Source organism: Elephantulus edwardii, unplaced genomic scaffold, assembly GCF_000299155.1.
Source record: "Elephantulus edwardii isolate Elephantulus edwardi_28Jun2011 unplaced genomic scaffold, EleEdw1.0 scaffold00041, whole genome shotgun sequence".
NCBI lineage: Eukaryota > Metazoa > Chordata > Mammalia > Macroscelidea > Macroscelididae > Elephantulus > Elephantulus edwardii.
In genome coordinates, this window is record NW_006399791.1 from 8,133,125 (window position 1) to 8,157,524 (window position 24,400).

Genomic DNA, 24,400 nt, shown 5'->3' on the forward strand with positions numbered 1-24,400 from the left:
GAATCAAACTGACTACATCTTTTGAAAGAGGCAGTAAGAAAAAACTCAGTCAGGGTCAGAACAAGACCAGGGACTAACTGTGGAACATACTACCAGATGCTCAAGTTCAAGTTGAAGGAAAAAGATAAAAGAAAACCTGTGGGAACTAAAATATAACCTTGAACATGTCTTTTTTGATTCTAGAAAACACCTCAAGAACAGAGTTGAGGCACAGAACACAAATGACCAGGAACCAGATGAGTTTTGTTACTACAATAATGGCTACTGCTCTTGGCTTACTTTTACTATCAAGACAAAATATTTCTTAAGCTTCGCTTTTACAATTATAATACTTGTTATAGTGTTTTAATAAATACTAGCTTCACAAAGCTCTTTGTTTCTAGACTGCAGTAAACAATTGTAAATTGAAATAAAAAATAGCATTCATTCCTTTACTGTGATCTTTACACAGCTCAGCCAAAGCTACTAGTCAGTACACTGATGACCCTTCCAGTCAGCAACTGAGTACTTAACCGTTGTGCCACCAGGGGATCATTAAGGTTTATAATGTTGTTGTTAAGAATAAGCATTGAAACAGAGGAGAGAACTGTTTAAAAGGGATATATGATTAGGTATTATTGTCATGACAGGAGTCCAGAACGAAGGCTGCACAGTGGCGTGGACTTGGGGGGAGGGATTGTATAACAATGAGAGTTTTTCTTTTGCTTTTCAAAGAGAAGAATGAACTGGAGGGGAGGGGTGGGCAGGGAGAAAAGTACGACAATGACTGAATGGAAATCCCAAATCTCTGTAAATTTTCATGAAAATTAATAATAATAATAATAATGGAAAAGAAAGAATTGCAATCCAATAGAAAAGCCATATTGAAAGACAAACTCCACAGTAAGATAATTATTTTCCCTCAACATAAGAAGCTGGATAATGGATAAAGAAGACCGAAGAAAAAATGATGTCTTTGAGTTGTGATGTTGGAGACGGGTATTGAAAATCCCAAGGATTGCCAAAAGAATAAACAATTGGGTTTTGAAGAAAATACAGAGATCGCCTCAGAAGCACATGGTTTGAATCCACCAGCTGCTCTACAGGAATCAAATGGACAGTCTTCTCACATGTGTATTATTGTGTCTGAAAACCTGCCTGATGATCAGCTATGAACTGCGTCTGACTTGAGGGCACAAAACAGTGTAATAGAAATGGTCATGAATCTATTTTCAAAGTACCTAAAAAAAAAAAAAAAAGAATTGCCTCCAACTTAAAACATTTCAATGTACAACAGAACAAAATCCTGCCATAACCTGTGCCAGCCTGCCATAACCTGTGCCAGTATCAGAATCTTTGCCCTGTTTATGCTCATTGTTGTAGTCAAAATACATGAAATCCTACAGACATAATTTAAAAAATTATGAACTGAAACCTGCAAAACAGAGAAATTAAAGAGGACCTAAATACAAAAATGTACCATGATTAAGGATCAGAAAACTCACTAACATCACTTATTCCCAAATTATCTAGATTCAATGTACTTCCTGATACAATTTCAATAGAGTCTTTGTGGAAATGGACAAGCTAAAATTAAAATTGATACGGGAATGCAAAGATCTAGAATATTAGCTTAGGCAATTAGAAAAAAAGGAAAGCTGAGAGGACTTACCTGACTTTAAAACTTACTGTCATTCAGAACAAGATTGACTTTTAAGAAATGGTACTAGAAAAAAATAGTTATCTACAGAATAAAACATAAACTTCCACTTTTTCTCTAATTATTAAAATTTCTTTTTTCTTGTTCATTTCTGCTATTAATTTACATGTGTTTTAAAATTGTCTAGTCTTGCTTTAGATTTCTTGGTTCTTCAAAGAGTTATCTTTGGTTTCTGTCAATTTATTTCTGTTGTTTGTTTTCTAGTTAATTCATTTCTGTCCAGATCTGCAGTAATGCCTTCTCCTGTCTTTATTTCTGATACTCATTCTTTTGTCCTAATTGTGCTGGTCTCTTGGCTGATTATTTTTAATAAAAACAGTCATTTATATCTACAAGTTTCTATCTAAATATAAATTTAGCTTTATTGTATGAGTTTGTTATTTTCTATTGCAATGGTATTTCATTCCAAATACATTCTGATGTCCATAAGGCAGTATTTATTTTTTCATAAGGGAGTATTTTATTTTTGTAATTAGTTTTTACTGTTTTTGAACTGTGCTTAGAGAATGTGGTTGGTTCAAAGAAAAAAGGTAGATAACTGAGCTGATTTAATAACCAACAATCAAGGTGGGGGTAAATTTTACCAGAATGATTCCATTAAATCTGAACTGGCACCGCTGAGGTTGGAGAAAGGAAACCACTTCTCCACCAGAGTTGCACTCCAGGGAACATTGCGGCTAAGCTCCTGCTGGGCCCATTCTGGAACAGAGGCTGCAGGGGAGGCAGAAGAGAAAGTAAGTATTAGACCCAAATCAAAATTACAAGCACCTGCTCCACCCCTCGACCTAATGCTTTCCTCCAAAATGAATGATTTATCTGCAAGACAACTTCAAAGCCCATAGTGTCTACAAAAAACGATACTCTAGAAATGTAGAAACACAAGTTAAAGTCCTTGTTCTTGTTACTAGCAACAAATTACCTTGTTTGACTTCTGAAACTTTCCTCTAATAGGTTATAAAAAAATAGGTTGGTTTTTTTACTCTTAAAAAATGTATCCCTTTAAAAACAGATTTAGTATAAGAACAAATAATGCCTACTGTAACTGATCCAACCGATATGAAGAGTTACGACATGTTATGAACAAATATACGGCACAAACAGCCTAGACAAAATGGACAAAATCTTAGAAGCACACAACCTGCTCAAACGGATACAAAAAGTCGTCTCAACAGATCCAGGACGAGTGGAACGATCAAATCAGGGGTCGAAACCAGTCCTGGACATCGCCTTCCTCCCCTCGGAAACCAGTCCTGGACATCGCCTTCCTCCCCTCGGCCCCCGCTCGGCCTCGCCAGCGCCGTGACCGCCTCCTGCCCGTGTCAGTGGGTCAGTTGGTTGGTCTCCCAACGTCAGTGTCCGTGCCGTTGAACTGCCTGCCGTGGCGGAGGCGGCCCCGCACTGGGGAAGGGGGTGGCTGGCGAAGACGACCCGGCTCCGGCCTTCCTGGGCAGCGAGAACCACAGGCCTTCGCCATCCTGGACGGAGGCGACCCCGGGCCCCATGGCGAGCCATCAGGGGATCCGGATGCTGATGATGGCGTGATGAATGGCGAGTATTACCATGAGACGAAAGGCCCTACAATCATCCAGCCGTCTCACAAGAGCATTGCAATCTCTCCACTGCAGTCAGAGCCTCAAAGTATTCGTAATTGGAGAGCAAAGCAAACGGAAAGCTTGGAAGCCCCTGACGCCCATTCTCGGTAGCAAGAAGCAGAATGGAATGAGAAAGCAATTCAGGAGCTAATAGTGTGGTATGCAAGACAGGAGGAGCAGTTACAGAAAACAACAACGCCGCAGAAGCCGGTAAAAACAACATTGACGAGCCTTTCCCAGGTACTGAGTGGGGACGGTGGTCTGGCTGTGGGACTTTAACCCCAAGTCCAGCCAGCAGGCCAAAGACGCCTCCCGCATGTGCTCGGTCCACATCTCCCTCAAGCAGGGCCCCCTGGTCCTCTGAAGCATTGTCCTGTGGAAACACCACATCTGCGGTATCTTAATTCTATTCAGTGAAGCTGTTCACAATCATTGGATTAATTGAGTTTTTCTGGACCAAATCTTTTTTACTTTTGAGTTTGATGACTGAGATTGCATGTTTCCTTCAGCTGTGTTCTCCCTGCATTCTGAGAGGAGGGAGGAAGGAGGAGAAGCCTTCCAGCAGGATCCTTACTTGTTCTTTTTTTTTTTTTTTATTGTTGTGTACAGTCCAATCTGATCTGACTGGCACAGGAGTCACCTGTGCTTTTGTGCATTAATCTGAGAATAAATTTCTGTTCAAACAAGGAAAAAAAAAGTCCTAGACATCAACGCAATTAGCATAACATAGCCAACAAAGACAATGTTCTACAACCCACTTTGGTGAGCAGCAACTAGAGTCTTGAAAATTTGTTCTCAGCCATCAAAGGGGCAATTCTTGGTCTCTCCCTGGCCAGAGCAAAGACAAAGGAAGGAAAGCAAAGGTGTACGGAAACAATTCATCCAAAAGATTAATGGGTCACAGGAACATCAATATTCATGACCACGAGACCAGAAGAACCACATGGTGCCCATTCCCACTACTAACCATGCTAAAAGGGATCAGAGAAGATCCTAGATAGAGCAGGGGGAGATGTGGAACAAATTAAAAATGGAAAAAGGGCCAGGTTTCCTGGTCTAGTAGAAACTGGTAGAACCCCTAAGACTATGGCCTTTAGTCACCTTTAGACCAACACAACTCACCCTGTGGCTCCACTTTCAGCCAAACTGTAGTCCTATAAAGTTATTATTATATTGTTATTAATCAATAACACCAGGGAGGCACACACTCCTTACAATATGAGGTCAAAATTACAGCACTTGCACAAGCAAAGACAAAGCCTGGGAGGCAGGAAGGGGTGAAATAGCAGGATTAATGGAAATGAGAATTACAGGAGGAATCTGGGAAAAGTACAAAGACATTGTGGATATTATAACTCATGTCATAAAACAAAATGTGTATGAATGAATGAATGAAAACCCTATATGCATTGTTGGGGTGTTAGCCTAAAAGTTGGCTTTCTTTTAGCCATTATAGCTAGTCTCCAGCTACCTTTACTAAGACACATGGTCTTGCAAATCATCAGCAGTGGGACTAGGATAAGAGAAAGAGTGCTTCCCACATTGAGTTGCAAGACTTGAGGGAAGACTAGAGCAAGACCCTGGTTAGAGCAAGATCCTGGTGGTGGACTGTGGCATTGCTGTGGAGAAACTGTGTACAGAGAGGAGGTGAGATGAAAGCCACAGTTAAAGGTTTTTGCTGTTCTTGCTGGATGACTGAAGGACAAGGTGACTTGTAATGTCTGTGTAGCAAACCTTGCTGGATGATTTGAATTTGAGTGAACTGAAACCAGAACCTGAACTAATTCAAGAACTGTGCCTTGGGACTGTTGGACTAAACTGAATTTGTTTTAGGTGATATTCTTTGTCTCCCCCACTCTCCAACTTAACTTTCCTAAAAACCCCAATTCTCAATGCCATAGCTCTGAGTCTGTGAGCCAACAACAAAAAATACGAAGCTCATGTGCTGGGGCAGTATGGGCCTGGGCTTTGGGCTCTTTATTTGCTTTCTGCTCTGGGGTGGTTAAGGGCTGTGCTATTCTCACTCCCTCTGGCCCTTTCAGAGAGATATTCATGGCTGTATGACCCTGTGTCCCATTTCTTCTCTTGAGACAATTATAAACTTAAATCACAGAATAAAGTATTAGACCAGATAGCATCACAGAAAAAAATTTTACCAAGTGGTTAGAGAAGAATTAATAGAAAACGGTTAAAACAGAAAACCTGTTTAAACAACCTCAAAAGATAGAGACAAAAGGAATAGTTAATTCATCCTTATAAGGTAAATATGGGTCAGATACAAATGATGTGGTAGAGGTATGCAGAAGTGTTATTGCAGATTAACTGTCTAGGCAGACAGGGAAATCTCATGCAAGGAGCCATATTTGGGTTGGGTACTGAGGCAAAAATAAGAATCAACCTGAATGGAGACCTAGGGGGATCTGGACACTAAGTGAGCAATCTCATTTATATCCTTAAAGAAATTGTGGGCTGGCTACAGTGCAGTAAAATAGCCAGTCCCTGATATGGAGAACTGGCTCATAGCTGATCCCCAGTGGTTCTTAAATCACTCAGGAGACTGCTTATCTTGCTCTGTTGGAGCAGCTGGTAGACTTACACTGCCTGCCTTTGGTTAGCAGCACCATTCCTTCCCCATTAGGCCACCTGAGCCACCCAAACAGCAGCCAGAGGAACACAGTGCACTGTGCACTAAGCCCTATCAACTCATACTTTTCTACTTTGCTGTTTGGTATAAGTTGATAATTATTACTCAATCCTCACCTAGCTCTGCTATTGGCCCTGGTCTTCGTACTATAGGAACTTCAACCTTTCCTTTCACCCATTCCATCAAGCCTCTTAATTTTTTCTTTTAAAAAGAGATAGACTAAAGGGAGCTCTGGTGGCCTAGTGGCAAGAAGCTGCACTGCAATCCCAGAGGCATGTGGTTCAAATCTACCAGATGCTCTGCTGGAGAAGAAGGAACAATCTCCTCCTGTACCAGTCAGATCCAATTTGATGGTACACACACACAAAAAAATAGTTTAAAAAAAAAAAGTATTTCTTATGGAGTTTACTTGGACCCTTCAACATCAGAATATCTTATGTGTCCTCCAACAGAGGTCAGAAGACAGCCCACTACCGTGGCCTCCTTCATTAGCAGGGTAAACAGGGAGCCCGAGTCTATAGAGTGAGATGACCCATCTTCTAGTCTCCACACTTCCACTCTCAGGAGTGGGGACAAACTTCAGTCCTCCGTACACCATCAATTCCCCAATACTCATAGTTCATCACTGCTATCGGCCTTTACTCTTATGTTACATCATACTCACCTCTGTCCGTTTGGCCCTTGTCTCCCAGGTAATTTCTTGCTTTCCATACTCTAATCCCCTCTGTTTTTGTTAGATGGCTATGACTCGTTATGTGCCAACGAGTCACCTTCGACTTTTAGAGATCCTCTGAGGAAGACCTGAGGTGTTTGCTGCAGAAGGTCAAGAACTGCAGCCTTCAGTATGGATTGAAGCTCAACATCAAGAAAATAAAGATTCTCACCACTGGGCCAGTTGGCAGCATCATTATGGATGGTGAAAAGATTGAGATAGTTAACAGTTTTAGTTTGCTTGACTCCACAGTCAACACTCTTGGTACCAGCAGCCAAGAAATCAAGAGACGAATTGCTTTGTGAGAGTCAGCTGTCAAGACACCTCTCCAGAGTACTGGAGAGCAATGACATCAGGCTGGAGAATAAGGTGCACCTGATCCAGGCCATCGTCTTCGCATTGGAGAGCTAGACAATGACTAGGGATGATAGAGAATCGATGCCTTTGAGCTGTGGTGCTGGAGAAGAGTGTTGAATATACCATGGACTGCTAAGAGAACAAACAGGTTTGTTCTGGAGAGGGTGAAGCCGGGCTGCTCCTTGGAGGCACAGATTCTGAAGCTTTGTCTGACACACTTTGGGCATGTTGCAAGGAGGGATCAGTCCTTGGACAGGAACATCATATTTGGGAGAGTGGAGGGACAGTGCAGGAGAGGAAGACCCTTAATGAGATGGATCGATTCAGTGATCGAAGCAATGGGAAGAGGTGTGTCACAGTGAGGTTGGCACAGGATAGAACAGGGTTTAGGGTTGTACATAGGGTTGCTGTGAGTCGCAAGCGACTCGATGACATAACAACAACATATCCTACCTGAGCTAGTCTCACTGTCTCTGACACACTTACCCCCATTATCTCAGTAAAGTGTCAATCCATCACAGCCACCCTATATAAATAACAGGATCAAACCTTTGACCTGTATTGCCGTCCTCATACTAGACATGCTCAAGCCCACTGGCAGTCAGTGTGGCAGTCCTGCTTGTTGAAGGTCCTCCTCTCTTTTGCTAACCTTCTTCTCCAAGCATGATGTCTTTTTCCAAGAACTACTATCTCCTGACAGCATGCCCAAATTATGTGTGATGAAGTTTCACCACTCTTGCTTCTCAGGAGCACCCTGGTCACACCTCCTCCAAGACACTAACACATCTCAACATCAAGAAAATAAAAATCCTCACCACTGGGCCAATAGACAGCACAATGCTAGATGGAGAAGAGATTGAAGTTATTAACAATTTCATCTTAGATTCACAATCAACATCCTTGGCACCAGAAGTCAGAATATTAAAAAAGACGAGTTACACTGGGAAAATCTGCTGTCAAGGCACTCTCTAGAATGCTAAAGAGCAACAATGTCAAGCTAAAGACTAAGGTGCCCCTGATAGAAATCATGGTCTTCTCAATTGCTTATTATGCATCTGAGAGCTGGACAATGATTAAGGATGAAAGAAGAATCGATGCCTTTGAGCTGTGGTGCAGGAGAAAAGTAATAAACATACCATGGTCTGCCAAGAAAACAAACGGGTCTGTCCTGGAGAAATTGAAACCAAATTGCTCCTCGGAGGCAAGGATTTTGAAACCATCCCACATACTTTGCACATGTTGCCAGGAGGGGCCAGCACTTGGAGAAGGATATCATGCTTGGAAAGGTGGAAGGTGAGTGCAGGAGAGGAAGACCCTACATGAGATGAATTGACACTTGACTGTGGCAATGGAGTCAGGTGTGTCAGAGACGGTGAGGGTGGCTCAGGACAGGGCAAGGTTCAGAGCCATTGTTCATCGGGTCGCTGTCAGAGTCAACTTGACAGCACATAACTACAACACCTTGCCCCTTGCATTGTGCTCTTTGAAAGGGGCTTTGAAAAGTTTTCAACATTATGCATAATGTATCTGGGCTGCGAACCAAAGTAGTTTAAATCCACCAGTTGCTTTCTGGGAAAAAGGAAGGAATCTTCTCATGTAAACATTTATAATCTCAGGAACTCAGCGGAGGGTCCCTACGGGTCAGAAACAATGCTAAGGTAGTAGGTTTGGTTTGGTTTTTTGGAACCACTTTGGAGCTCACTGGCATCGGCATCAGTAACATTCCCTATATCCTCAATACCCTCTCCCTCTCCCTGAAAACTTGGCCACACTATTACTATTAATAACTGTCTGTTTATTCCCCACCCTTCTTCCACTTGGCCTTGAGGTGGGTTTGTATCCTCTTTGATCCCTCTATTCACCAAAAACAGAAACAGCAACAAAACCCAGCTGATATCACTGTGAAAGATCTTCTTGTTCTAAGGAACCCTGGATCACCCCATCTCATTCCTTGAGGATATTTTTCTCCTGACTCACTTTCTCCAACACTCTTTCAGTCTTTACGCTTGATGATAGCAAAACACGTGTGGCATCCAACTTCATGAGGCGGAGGAGAATCATGCAGGTCCCTGGCCCAAGTCTGATTTCCATGGGGTGGTGATCATCAGACACACCTCTTCTCTGCAACTCAAAAATCTGTCTGCATGTTACTGCTTTTTCATAACATCTTTTCTCTTCTCACCTGAACCGACTTCCACTCATGAGTCTACCTTCATTGTTGCACCAAAACTCCTGAAGTTCAACAACAACCTCTACCAAGTTCAAGTCTGACCAAATGTCATCTTACCTGACCCCCACTTGATCTCTTTCTCCTCCTTACGCACTCTCTTTGCTTGGGTTCTAGACACCACCCTTTGCAGTCTCCCCTTTACTGCCATCTACCCATTTTCTTCCTGTCTCCTTTGCTGCCTTTTCTCTCATCTATCTCCCAGACAACTTGTCTTAGTTATCTAGTAAGCAGCAGAAATTTACTTTCACAGAGTTAGGAGGCCAGAAACGTGAGTTCAGGGCACTGGTTCTAGGTTTTCTTGGTTGGCTTGGTGGGAAAGGTCCTTACCTCTTGCGCATCTATCCTGGTTTCTTAGGAATCTCGTAGGGAACGCTGGTGGTACAGTGCGGGGAGTTCAGTTGCTAACCCAGAACCAAGGCCTCTCTGGGAGTGTGAATTTACCAGCAGCTCCACAGAGTAAGCTGGACAATCTCCTCCCATGTGTTTTAGAGCCTCCCAGAATACAGATGGTTCCAACTCAAAGGCAACAAATGAATGAGCGAGGTGGTGATCACCACATGGCTTGGCATCATTCTTCCTCTCATGTCTTCGGGTCTCTTGATTTTCTTCTTTGAATCTCTTTTACCGCTCAAAAGTGACATACACTGGTGGAACCCCCAAGCCTGGACCTTAGATACCCATCAAACCTAGAACTGAACCCATCCCTGGAGATGAACTTTCAGGCAAATAATAGACAGACCTACAAAATGGATGATAACACCAGGGAGAAAAAGTATCCAGTACAAAAAACCTAAGACCAAAGGGCCAGCACTCACTCCCCTAAAAGCTCAGAGGCCAGAAAGGGCAGATAAACAGGACACCTGGAACGGGAGCAGAGCCTGGGAGAAGAGCTGTTCCAGCGAGGAATCTGTAACCAATGTCACCAAACAAAATATGCACAAACTATTAGACAGAAAGCTAATGTGCACTGTAAACTTTCAGTCCAACTACAATACAAAGCGCAAAGGAAGAAATCTTAAGAAGAGTTTGAAGTATGACACTTTCTACACTAATCCTGCCTCATTAATAAACCCATCAGTTTCCAAATGGAATTATACAGAGAAAGCAGTTGGGATTTATCACACATATTTTGCTTGAGGGGGATGTGAAGAGTGACAGGAGACAGGGGAGTGGCCACAATTCAACTGTAGAGCTCTTTAATATTGGGATGCCCGGTTAAATTCTTAGTCCTCTACTCCATCTACTCACTACTGAAGATCTTGGGCTATTTTGTGTCTTTAAATACGATTTATACACTAACAACTCCTATCATTTTAGTCCAGACCAATCTCACAAACACCAGACAACACATCTATCTAACTGCTTACTTAATACTTACTCAAATTGCTTACTTAACACTATACTTTTAGAAGCAGGAGTGGCATCCACTTCCTAAACAACACACCTCTGAAAACTCTTACGAACTTTGATAAATGTCGATAGTTATAGAAAGGATTCAGGCCTTATGTTCATAGGGTTGTTATGAGTTGGGTTCGACTTGAAGGCAATCAATAACACTATACTTACATAACAACAACATACTTAGATCTCTAATAAAAGAAAAAGCTCACTGCTGTCTAGTCAGTTCTGATGACCCCATCAGTTTTCCAGAGCGGTGAACCAGACTGGCCACCTTCTCCCTCAGAGGTCCCGGAGGGTTTGAAACTCCAGAGATGCATAGTCTTGGCTTTAATCAGGCAACACGCCATTGATTAGATTGACAGCCCCACCCAACTGCATTAACCCAAACTCCACAATGTCATTAGTGAGTTTACTGTCCTGTTTCCCCAACAAGATGGTAAGCTCCACAGAAGAAGAATTTTGTCTGATTTGACTTCTGATATATTGCTAGTACCTAACAAAGCTTGAAATACCCAGTACTCAATAAAATCTGTTGAATAAAGAAATACGAAATGGATTTAAATCTCAAGGTTTGTATAATGTTAGTAACAACAACAACAAGGCAGATACACTCACTACAGTCTTATGTACCAAACAAATGAAAATTTGTTGAGTCGATTCTGATGCATAGTGACCCTGCAGGACAGAGTGGAACTGCCCAGGTTTTCCAAGGTTATAAATCTTTATGGAAGTAGATGGGTCTTATCTTCTTCCTAAGTAGTGGTTGGTGACTTCAAACGAGTGAACTTTCAGTCAACAGTCCAATGTTTAACCCACCAGGACTCCTTATTACACCACTTGTGCATCTGAATTTTACATGTTGCTGTTAAATGCCATCAGGTCAACTCCAATTCATAGCAACACTGCATATAAGAGAACAAAACCCTGCCCAATCCTGGACCAAGCTCACTAAACAGATTAAACTCCAGGTTTCATCTTCTGTCTCTGATCTCAAATTTGTTTCCAAAGAGCCTTAGGCATCCTCAAAAATGCCTCAGGATTTTTTGAAATTATTTAAACTTGCTTTTATCTGTTTTACAAAGTACTGGGATTCTACTTAGTACACAGTAGAAAATTTCTGTGCTGGAGAAGATGAAACACTCCCGCCCTCGGATATGTTAGCTCTCAGTTCACAAGCTCACCAGGAGAAGTGGCATCTTCCGGGGAATTCTCAATCTGCTTTAATACATCATCTGTGATATCACGGAAAAGAGAAGCTGATGTTTCCTGGGGACTCTCTGCCACAACCGTTTGGAGAAAACGTGTTTGAAATTCAGCCTCTTCAGGGCGGAACACAGTGAGGACGGTAGCATTGGAGGAGAAGGGAGATATAACTCCAGTGGACGGGGGCCAGCCTTCACAAGGGTCCACACTGACAACCTACGTAAGAAACTTTAATTAATAGAAAATACTGCTGTCAATATGCCTAGTGCTGAATGATGGGGTTAAATACTGAATGAACATTTCCCCAAAGACTATTAGTATAAAAGAGAGAAACATGGACAAGAGAAAATTGGTTATTAGGAATAGAAGAAGAGTTCTGAATAGTAGTATATAGCTCTAGTTTTTCAATTTACAAACAATAAAATTTTAAGAATACCAGGAATATTTACTATACATTCATAATGTTTGCTATAATTTGTTGAATCCTAGTAACTATTAACTCATCTGAGGTAAAAAGTGTTATCCCCAGTTTCTAGAGCAGAAATTGAGGTTGATAAGAATGGTAACTAGTTTGAGACAACTCAGTAAGTGCCATGTTCTTGAACCAGGAAGCAGTATCAGCACTAAGTGATTTACTCAAGACGGCACAGGTGATAGCAGAGCTGGGCCCTCATCCAGATCTGACTCCCTGCCAGTGTCCTTTCCGTAACAGCACACAACTCTGAGGATATCTGTTCCGTAACTATCCAGTTTCACTCTAGAAGATCCAGAGGATAGACTCTCCTTCAGGTGATGAAGGCAAGAGACGAGCCAAGGTACCTAATTTGCTGGTACTCTCAAAAGAATCATCATCTTTAAATCTCATCTGTGAACGTATGTGTGTTTGCTTCTAAAAGACCTTCCCCCCCACCAAAAGACATTTCTATTGGACATTGTTGTGGGTCATAAAGTTGGAGCCAACCCACAGCTGACTCTCCAGCAGGTTTTTAGATCGCTCATCCTTCTCCTGTGGAGCAGCTGGTGGAATTGGGCTGGTACCTTTGGGATTGCAGCACAGCTCCCTGGACGTTACTGTGTCCTCAAAAATGTGTTGAATTTCTTGTAAGGAAACAGAATTCTACTTGTTATGTTAATGAGGTCATATCAGCATAGAATAATCTTAAACCTAATCATTTCTGAATTATAAAAAGAACAGAACAGATAAAAAATATATACAAGGAAGACTGATGATATGTCAGAATTGTCTACAAGCGACAGAATACAAAGGATCAGACACCAGAAATGAGAGAAGGTTCACAAAAAGAATCAGTATAGCCTGATTTGGATTTTCAGCCTCCAAGACTTTGAGAAAATACATTTCTGTTCTTAAAGTCACTTACTGATGAAATATCTATTAAAGCAACAATTTTAAGACAGGGAAACAAGAGTGTTCCTGGGCATTTCTGAAATTTCCTTTTTTCATTTCACCAGTGTTTTAGGGAACTGTTATCCTAATAGCAAGAAGTGGTGCTGGCAACTCAAAGGTATGCAGTTCAAAACTACCAGCTGCTCTAAGGGAGAAGGATGGGCAATCTCCTCCCGTGTGATTAACTACCTCTGAAGACCCGCTGGCAGGTGAGCTATGGGTCAGTTCCAACTCAATGGTTTACAACAAGTTTGTTACTACTAATAAAAATAACTTATTATGTAAAGAATACCTACCAGATATAACTGTTCAGCAATCAGCCTATTTGCCAGCTGCTGGAATAAACTCTGACTTGCTCCGTCCCTCTCTGGACTCTGGAGCATCCAGCTATCAGTGGTTAAGGTACTGCTCACTGGGAGAGTCCATTGGGTGGCTGTGCCTTTTAGAACAATCTTGACTGGGTTCTGAAAAAGGCTCTGATGCATGGTCAAGGGCTCTAATGTGATGACACATGTTTCTTGAATCTCCTTGCCTGTTTGAGAGAGAAAATTATTACAATTCCAAACTAAGACCTTTGCTAAAACCTGTTTAGCATCCTAACAACATGCAAGCTTCTACTGACAGACTAGTAAATGTGCATGAAATGCATTCTTTGGGAATGGAAGCTGGGTCTCCCACATAGAAGGCAAGATTCTACCAGTGAAAGACCAATACTTCATAAGAAACAGTTACTGTCAACACATTTAATAAGAAACACTGGGGAGGAAATCAATTCATTATTTGAGGTACTTTGTTATTATGTGTTGTCAAGTCAAAATCAACTCATAGCTGATCTTCTAGCAGGTTGTCAGAGGCTGCCAATCCCATAGGAGGACATTACCCATTTTTCTTCCTCAGCACTGGTGGATTTGAACTGCCTTTGGCTTGGCAGTGCAACTATCACTAGGCCACCAGAGCCCCCTGCTAAGGTACTAGTATATATCTGAGTTCATATATCACACTTGAGTTCATGGTCAACAGGCTGTTACAGCCAGTTCATGTATTTCAGTAAAAGCTATATGCGAAAGAAATCACAAAGATGCAACTTGATGTCTGAACTCCATGATTTTTGTCTTGAAAATGAGTGTTCAAGAAAATTTGCAACAATAGATGAATGGAAATCAAAGTTCTCTATAAACTTTCATTAAAATCTCAGTAAAAAAAGAAAAGTATTCAAGCAATACTTTCTTTTTTTTTCAAGTAATACTTTCTTATAAAATATAATAAAAACTTTAGACTTGTTAAACAAACAAAAAAAAATACAATGCATCCTATCATATGAGCAAGCTAAGTTCCAAAGACAATGTGTATGATAAAAACTGCTTAAACAAATTTATTCTTAAAAATTCTGTAACCTGTGCGGGATGAACAAGTTTTATGCATATAGCATTATGTATGCATCTCTATCTGCTATTATTTCTACATGAAGAAACACTATACATGTGATAGCATGAAACAAATTTATGAAGAATCTAATGTGTTGTATCTTCCTAGTAACTGGAAATTATTTTAGCTTTGGTATACAAATTTTTTTCTTAGTCAATCACTGTTTCTAGTTTTCAGTTTCTCAGTATCTTCTGGGAGAAAGGCAATGAGAAATCTTCCAACCATTTGCTTAAGCACCTGAACAATACTGTTATTCTTTGAGATTAGTTGGAAAACTTTTTTTAAAAATTTTTTTTTATTTTGTTATTTTTGTGTGAGTGTACCATCAAATCAGATCTGACTGGTACAGGAGGAGATTGTCCCTCCTTCCCTGGCAGAGCATCTGGTGGATTCGAACCGTGTGCCTCTGGGATTGTAGTTGCAGCTCCTTGCCACTAGGCCACCAGAGCTCCCCTGGAAAACTCTTAACAAGATCATTCACATGGATTTTTTAAGTACTAGTGGCAGTTGTGGGGAGCTCTGGTGGCCTACTGGCAAGAAGCTGTGTTGTAATCCTGAAGACACATGGTTCGAGGCCACCAGCTGCTCCATGGGAGAAGGGTGGGCAATCTCCTCCCATGCAATTAACTGCCTCTGAAAACCTGCTGGAGGCTCTGCTATGGGTTGGTTCTGACTCATCGGTACACAACAACAAGTGGCAGTTGTAATTGCGTTCAATTCTTTCCAGTGGTACCTCTGATAGCTTAACCATCTTTTCCTTCTTTCATTAACATAATCAAGTCTATGCAGTTGTTAGGTGCTGTCAGATCTACTGTAATTCAGAGTACAGCAGCACAAAATCCTAGACTGCTGGAGATTCTAATGCTAACGCACTTTGAAGAAAACAATGTAACTGAAATAAAACAACCACCCAGAATATAATTGGCCTACCTTTGACAGGGAGAAATAACATTCCTTCTATTCGTGGAAATGATGCTTCATATTGACAAGAATTGTAGAACATACAGTTTAAAGAGGAATCAGTTGGTAAAGTTGAAATCCACGGAGAAAGAAGATGTTTGTTTGCAGGTTTCCTTTCATCACTAAGCAGATTTTGCCCAGTTTTAGGAAAATTTTGGCTGAAAGGTTCAGATGGCAAGACAGTACCTCCCAGACTCTGGAGACGTTCACATACCGTCTGGAACCCAAGGCGGTCTGGGGAGTCCCACAACTGAAATAAATTATGGGAAACTTGGTTAGGTTATTGCAAAATTAGGTAATTCATAAATAGAAGAAAACGAGAAGATTTTGTTGTCCCACGTCTGGGAGTCTTTTTCTATTTCCAGACTGAGTTCTCTTCTGCCCATCCCAGAACTGAGATCCTTCACCGGCACAATTATAAACCTCCCTGCTGATTTCTGTGGTCGGGCACAGGTTTCTGAATAGCAGACAGACAGATCTACACATACACACACACACACACACACACACACACACACACACACACACACTGGAAAAACTTAAGCTTTTGGTTTGGCATCTTCTTTATGGAGACAGCACAGCAGGGAAGCCTCAGGGATTACTCATCCCCTCAGATAGTAGAGCATCAGAACCGATTCAGTCAACTCATTGGTTTTCATGCTGTTCTAAAAGACAGTGGCAAAAAACTCTATCTGTAATACTTATTTCTAGTCAGAATTTAACATAATTTCAGAATGGAGACTTTGATATCACTCCTCTACTCACGGCCATCAAGACGGAACAGGCCCGTAGAGGACCCTTAGCAGGCTTTGGAGGCAGTGAATCCCTCAGAAGATTGCTTATCTTTCTCCCATGGTGTCGCTGGTGGACTTGAACCCTTAGAAAGGCACTGCCTTGGGGTTAACAGCGCAACTCCCTTCAGACTAAGACATCAGAGTTGCCTGGATTTGACAAAAGTGATCCCAAATTGAGCACTTGATTTCCTGCCCTAACAAATTTTAATTTCCATAATTCCATGTTTTCCTATCAGATGTTTACCACCCATTAAACACTTCCCCTCCATTTCTTCTTTGACAAGTCACCATTCCTTTATTTTGAACACGGCCCTATCTTCTTCGAGCTTTGTATGAGAAAACATGTCAGGCTGAACACATTATCTAATGATTTCACTACCTATTCCTTATCCATCTATAATTCTGCAGTTTAACCCACTTCGGGTTCCATAAACTCTATTTCCATTAACTAGAATCACATTTCTTATTAAATCCTCCAAAGTGTCCTCATCACACAGCAAAATCCACAGGTATCATCTTGGTCTTACTAGCTTGGCACTTCCTACATTCTGACTTCTTATTCAGACTTTCACCTGGACTGCTAGGTCTCAGCATGCCTGCCTTTTTTGCTCCTGGAATCAAGCTCTTTTTCAGCTAAAAATCACGACATTCCTCTCTTCTCTTTACCTGGAGAATTCTTCCCCCACCTTCCCATTTTGCCTTCATTATTCCATTGCTAGACTTTCCCAACTAACACCTTACATTCCAAACTCATCCCTTATATGCTTGCTATTTAATATATGCTCACCACTAGAAAGTAAACTTGACAAAAGACAGGACTTCAGTTGCCACCATAGTTCCAGCTGCTATTTTACTGTGAGGTCTGTCCCAATTTGTGATCAAAGTTTTACTTGGGAAGGGCCACATGTTGGCCATACTGTCTCATCCTGGTTCTGTTACATGCAGGTGTTACTAGGTTTGGGGTTACCAGCAAACTCAAAACTCATTGCTTTCCAGTCGGATCCGACACACAGCGGACCCTCCAGTGGTTTTTCAGAGGCAGTGAAATCTCATGGGAGGAGACTGCCATCCTCGGTCCGCAGAGGAGCTGGTAGATTCGAACTATGTACCTTTGGGTTGGCAGCGCAACTCCTTACCACTAAAGCCACAGGAAAGATGGTGTATTACATCTAAGATTAAGAGCATTGTACCTTAAGCCAATCCGTGGTATCCACCCAGTACAGGGTGATTTTTCGGGATTTCATGACTTCCTGAACCGTCTTGGGCAACACCTTCTCCATCACCTGCTTGGGGTTGGGTGGCAGGCGCTGGGCCTCGCAGCCGGACACGAACTGCAGCAGCTCTCTGTGCGAGTGCGGGCACGGGGCGAAGAGGAAGACGGCGTTCACGAAGCCGCCGAGGGCTGATTCGGCCTCCTTGGCCTCGCTCTCCACGTCCAGCAGTCTCCGCCCGCTGCTCCGCAGGAAGGGCTTGGTGGGCGACGTGATCTCGGGCCGGTCCCATTGATAGTCCAGGAGCGTCTCCATCAGAGCGCCGTGCGTGTGCGTGGCCCTGGGCGCCGGACCAGGAAGGTGGGCGCTGTGGGTCAGATCGCCGAGCCTGGCCTCCAGCTCCTCCTCGAATTCCTCCCAGGAGCGGGGCCCCAGCTCGCGGAAGTCCGACACGCGCGAGGGCCGGCTCCGCGCCCCCTGTGAGTCAAAGAACTTGAAGGCCCAATGGACCCTCGCCAGCCCAAATCGGCAACTCAGGTAGGTGAGGAGGCGCAGGGCGGCCCCCCGAACCGAGCTGTGGCGAGCGGCGCCTCCCGCAGTGTCCAACAGTATCATCACCTTGTGACAGCAGGCCATGCCGGCTGAGCCGGGGCCCCGGCCGCCTCCCGCGCTCCTCTCACCAAGACCCTTGTTAGGGAACAAGGACCTTTCACTACTTCCCTCTAGGGCCTTAGCTCGAAAGTGTCCCGCGCTCTCCAAGAGCAGCTACAATTGGCAGAGTAAGCTCTGTAAATCAGCTCCTATTGGCTGCCTGCCTTACGTAGGGACGTATGCAACTTCCAGTCTAGGCAGTGATTGGAAAGGCAGAGGTGAATACCTTCTTTTGATTGGTGGAAGCCTTTATTACGAAACAGGCTCCGAGTTCCGGAAGATCCTTAACATTCATTGGTCTAAACTTTCGTTTTAAAATTTAAAGAGGTGTGGTGCTAAGGGGTTGTGGGATGAAGGTTCTCTATGCAGGCAGAGGCCAGCCTTTGAGTGGATTGTTGCATCCTTGGGTGCAGACTGGGCTAAAAATGGTTACTAAAGCTTTAAAATGTACTACGTGGAGGGAATTTGATGGGGTTGATGGGTTTGAAGTCACTGATGGACCACCTATGACACAGAATCTGCTTCTGAACATTTTGGTTTTAATTATCTGTATCTGTATATGGATGTTGTTGCTGTTGTGTACCCTCTAGCTGGAACTGACTCATAGCTTACCCTCCAGCACATTTTCAGAGACAATGAGACGCGCAGGAGATGATTGCCTATCTTTCTTCCTGGAAGCAGCCTGTGGAGTCTTAACTACTGCCTTTGGGTTGGCAGCACAACTATTTAAAATCTGTATGTGGAGGGTGTGCCTAAAGGCAAGAAACGGCAATCCTTAAGTCACGTGGTTCGAGGCCACTAGCTCCTCCATGGGAGGATGGGCAATCTCTTCTGCGATTAACTGTCTCTGAAAACCCGCAAGAGGGTCAGCCAGTTCCAACTCTATGGTGCACAACAACAACATATATATTCACAAATATAAATATTATAGATGTGTATGTATGCATGTGCATATGTGCATGTGTGTATGTATGCATGTGCATATGTGCATGTGTGCATGTATGCATGTGCATATGTGCATGTGTGTATGTATGCATGTGCATATGTGCATGTGTGTATGTATTCTTTAAAGTTCGCTCCTTTTGCTCTGGTAACTTTCAGGATTTTACTCAAAAGTAATAGAGGAACTAGATAAAAGACTTATGTGTACATCACAGAGTTTAACTAGAGAGAAATAAATTGCATGAAAAGAGTTCCCTAAGACATGGTACAATTCCAAGGAAAACATCCATCGTACAGCTTTGAAAAATAATGTTTTGTATGTAGTGTTGGTAGGTGCTGTCGAGAGGAATATGACCCAAAGCAACCCATGAAGAACAGATCTAAATCCTGTCCTACCCTGTGCCATTCTCACACTTCCTGACAGTCACTGTCAATCCACCTGGTTGAGGCTCTTCGTCTCTCCACCAAACCTCGGTCTTTCCCAGCATCATGTCCTTCTCCAAGGAATAGTCTCTCCCAACAATGTGCCCAAAGTATGTGAGTTGTATGTAACGTTAGATCTTTTTTTTAATTTGTTATTTTTTTAATTGTGATTTTAATGAAAGTTGACAGAAAAGTTAGATTTTCATTCATTCATTGTTGCACATTTAACCCCTTCTTCTTTCCTTTCCCCTCCCCCAGTTCATTTAAAAAAAAATATATTCATTCATTGTTGCACAACTATTTCCACTACCTCTCCCTAGTCCTCTTTGCAATGATGCCTAATCATATATTCCTTTTAAACAGTTTTTTCCTTTATATGTTTCAATACAATGGTCATTCTCTATCCACTTTTATCCTATTCTCCTTTCATCCCCGCATGTCAGACCTGCTTTATAATAGTGGCTATGAAGTATTTCCTTTTGTGACTAAGATATTTCACTCAGCATAATGTCCTCCAGGGTCACCCATGTTGTGTAATGTTTTATGAGTTCATTGATTCAGTACTCAGTAGTATTTCATTTTGTGAATATGCCACCATTTTTCTATTCATTCATTTGTTGATGCACATTTGGGTTGCTTCCATCTCTTTGATATTGTAAATAACACAGCAATAAACATGGCTGTGCATATATCTGTTTGGATAGTGGTTCTAGATTATTTTTAAAGAAAGACTTGTTACTGAATCATATAAATTATTGAATGGATGTATGCTCTGCGTATACTTTCAATAACAAAATTTTTAAAAAGATAGACTTTAAGATCTGATAAAATTCACCCCCCCCCAGTTTCTCTCTCTCTCTGTATATTTTTTTCCCCTCCACGAACAATGTGTTCATTTTTAATTACAGAATAGAGGGGAGTAGCACTCACAGTGCTGTGGCCCCTTAGTGGGAGCCTTTCCCAGTCAAAATTAATATCTTTATATAAAGAAATACCTTCTTTACAATCACTAGAAAACCACTGGGTACATAAAAACTTACTGGAGCATTCTAACTGCTGCAGAGTATAGTAGAAAACCATGCGGGCTTTAAGGAATATCCAGATTCCAGTGGTGTCAATTAGCCCAAGTTCCCTTTTGCAAAACGGCAACCTAAATTGGAACTGTTATTCCTGCTCTCATTTACATAAAAATGCCAGCTGCAAACGCCTTAGAAAGGCTTTCTAAAATGGGAGCATCATCTCTGAGAGCTTGACCTGAACCCTCTCTGCCCACCCCAGGCTGCTTTCAGGGGAGGGTCCCACATTCCACGTGGCAAAGGAGGAAGGGCCAGGCAGTAAAAGCCAGTGAGGAATTAAGTCTTCACAGGGGTCGGGAAGATCTCTGTGTGTGCCCCTCTTCTCCAGCATCTTCTCCGTCTGTTTCACAGCCTCATGATCTGCTTCTTCCGCTAATGAATCTTGGCCTTCTCTTTACTCTTTTTCTCCAGAGTGGCCTCACTACTTTGTACTTCCCACCCACCTCATGAGCTAGGCGGGCCAGGTAGGCAAACTTAGGAGTGGGCTTGACCTTTGAGAGCAGCAGGGACCGCCATTCGCTTTCTCGTGTAATGGGGAGGTGGGATCTGATCGAACACCTTGACGCCATCCAGGGCAGCCTGGCCACGCTAAGCCTTGTGCGGCAGCGTGCTTCCCCTCTGTCCGCCAAAAGATGCAGCTGGGACCTGGAAGTGGTCGGGACCCTGGGATGGACTGGTGTTCATGTGTTTGTGGAGGAAGAACTCATACTTCCATTTATTTCTGTAAAAGTTGCCAGAAATACTGATGCTCTGCATAACCACCACCTTCAGGGCCAGCAGCACCTACCTGGCCACACTGGGGGCCCAGGAGATGACGGCCTTGGCCATCCACCCCCAAGACTTGCAACTCCACCGTCTTCAGCAGATGCTCTCAGAACGCTTGCTCTGTGTATTTTGTGACTGTCAGTATGATACCTAAGCATTTATTTTTACGCTTTTCCTGAATTTTCCACATTTTGGCATTATTTTTAACACTCAGAGGGAGCCCTGGTGATGTCTTCAATTAAGAAGTGCTGGTCTGTAACTTAAAAATTGGCACTTTGAATCCACTTGGCAGGAAGATGAGGCCATTTGCTTTGGTAAAATTTACCATTTGTACTCTGTCCTTTTTACTACAAGAATTGACCCCAGAAAAATGGGTAACATTCAGAAGAAGCCATCACTAATGAATAAAACGAACCCTCTTATTGCAAATATAAAAATCTATAGAGCAACTTGTTACTCTGGGTGAGAACAGTTCCTAGTGTTGGTTACATAAAGGAGGAATTGAAACTCTTGATGGCCAGGACTATTTCATTCCAAATCTGATTCTTTCATCTATTTGGTTCAATAAAATACATTTGTTGATATTTTGTAAACTGTGTGTAATCGAAAAAAACACTAGCTTTTCTTGATATAGCCAGTCATTTTAGAATACATATTCAGTCTTAATACATCAGACTCTTCATAGAAACTTCTTTCCTTTTTGCCTGTGGTAGGATAAATTGATTGTCAGAATGGCTTTTCTAACCCATTAGTTTTGATTTCTACCAACTGGCTGTGTGGGGATATACAAACCAAGTGGATAAATGACTGATGAAAGGATTGGTCAGTTTTGCCATCCTTCCAGGTTTCAATTGAGCACGTTTTGCAGGAAAAAAAATTAGAACTCTCACTACTACCACAAGCAAGAAGGTCTCAATTCATTGGAATAGTCTGTAGCATGTCGGGCTGTTAACCAGAAGGCCGCCAGCATTTCAGGTCTACCAGCGGCTCTGGAGAAGACTAGAAGTTACTCCCATTGAAACATGCAGCCTCTGACACAGGCGTGTTGTGAGTCAATGAGCCTGATGGCAGTGAGGTTAATCAGCCACAATATAAGCACTCTAATTAATATTTATGATAACTATCTTAATTTAGAAAATAGCACTCATAAATTCTAAAGCCAGAGAATGTTCTTTTTCTCCTGCCATATCCTTGTCTCTCAGAAGAAAAGTCCTGAAGTGGTTGGGAGCTTTCATGAAAATCCATTAGAGGAAGGAAGGACTGTTGGATAGGCTGTTGATGCATGGAACAATCCATTAGGAACAAGAAGAACTGATGGGAACATGATGTGAAGCATACCTAGTGATGAGCCCCAGGTGCACACATGGTACCCCTGCCCCTAGTTAATCTTAATTATCATCAAGGTGATTGTCTTGAGGATGATTAGCAGATGGACTCACAGTCATGAGCCCATATCGAAGGTGGTGGTGGTTGTTGTTGTTATTATGTGCTATCATGTCGCTTGCAACAGTAAGCCAACCTTACTGTCTCTGACACACTGACCCCCATTACTCCAGTCACTGAATCAATCCATCTCATCAAGGGTCTTCCCCTCCTGTGCTGTTCCTCTACCCTCCCAAGCATAATGCCCCTCTCCAAGGACTAGTTCTTCCTTGCAACATACCCAATGTATGTCAGACAAAGCTTCAGAATCCTTTCTACAAGGAGCAGTCTGGTTTCACTCTCTCAAGGACAACCTGTTTGTTCTCCTCACAGTCCATGGTATAGTCAATACTCCTCTCCAGCACCACAGCTCAAAGGCATCAATTCTCCTTCTGTCATCCCTAGTCATTGTCCAGCTTTCTGATGCATAGTACATAATTGCAAAGAACATGGCCAGGAGCAGGTGCACTTTAATCTCCAGACTGACATCATTGCTCTTCAGTACTCTGAAGAGGTCTCTGACAGCTGACTTTCCCAGTGCAATTCGTCTCTTGATTTCCTGGCTGCTGGTACTAAGAGTGTTGTTGATTGTGGAGCCAAGCAAACTAAAGCTGTTAACAATCTCAATCTCTTCACCCTCCATCATGATGCTCTAATTGGCCCAGTGGTGAGAATCTTTGTTTTCTTGATGTTGAGCTTCAACCATATAGCAAAGGTACAAATGTTATATATTGTTGATTATTTTATCTAGTGCGTAAAACCTTACCCTGGCCAGAACTGAGGGAGCAGGTGAAGTATGCAAAACATCGGTTAAGGAAGTTATTCCTAGGTTTAGGATTCCAACTGGTAGGCAACATCATGGAAGAGAGAGGAAAAAAAAAAAGATTGTCAATTTCATCTTACTTGGATCCACAATCAATACACTTGGTACCTTCAATCAGGAGACCAGGAAATATACTGCACTGGGAAAGTCTGGAGTCAGGGACCTCTTCAAATTATTGAGGAGGAATGATGCCAATTTGAAGATTAAGGTGTGCCTGGTTCAGCTCACGGTTTTTTTCAGTCATTTGCTATGCATCTGAGAGGTGGAAATGAATAAGGAATGCAGAATAAGGAAGAACTGATGCCTTTACATCATTGACCCAACCAAGGGTCCACGTGTCCTAAGGAGGGGGAAGTGCGGATTGAGGGAGGGACAAGAGACTCGGAAAAAATGGAGGCAAGACAAAAGCATCTGATCAAACCCCAATTTATTCGAGGAATTCGCTTGCTATAAATAGACAGCTGGGTAAGCTGGGCTGCCAGGAAACCCAGCCCTAGGCTATCAGTTTACAATAGAGAGGGAGGGGCATGCCCCAAGGCATTGAATTACAGGTACTGATTTAGTGAGGTAAAGTATTTCCAGGCCTTGAACACTAATGAGTGAAGACCAGATGAGTTGTGGGAGGATGTCAAAGGTATCATCCAGGAAGAGTGCAAACGGTCATT

General features: G+C 42.5%; 1 protein-coding gene and 2 pseudogenes across 1 annotated transcript in view; 1 reads left to right on the forward strand and 2 right to left on the reverse strand.

Annotated features, from left to right (window-relative positions):
• TICRR (TOPBP1-interacting checkpoint and replication regulator) overlaps positions 1 to 18,269 on the reverse strand; it is a 52,083-nt gene extending 33,814 nt beyond the window's left edge. The window contains exons 1-5 of the mRNA XM_006885225.1: positions 17,613 to 18,269; positions 15,599 to 15,878; positions 13,540 to 13,775; positions 11,817 to 12,054; positions 2,284 to 2,410 (exon numbers count right to left, since the gene is read on the reverse strand). Coding sequence (XP_006885287.1) covers positions 2,284 to 2,410; positions 11,817 to 12,054; positions 13,540 to 13,775; positions 15,599 to 15,878; positions 17,613 to 18,269 — 1,538 coding nt within the window. The remainder of the gene's footprint in view (positions 1 to 2,283; positions 2,411 to 11,816; positions 12,055 to 13,539; positions 13,776 to 15,598; positions 15,879 to 17,612) is intronic.
• On the forward strand, positions 2,729 to 3,655 carry LOC102859937 (annotated as a pseudogene).
• A 2,601-nt stretch (positions 18,270 to 20,870) lies between the features above and the next one.
• On the reverse strand, positions 20,871 to 22,986 carry LOC102847558 (annotated as a pseudogene).
• Positions 22,987 to 24,400: the final 1,414 nt, after the last annotated feature.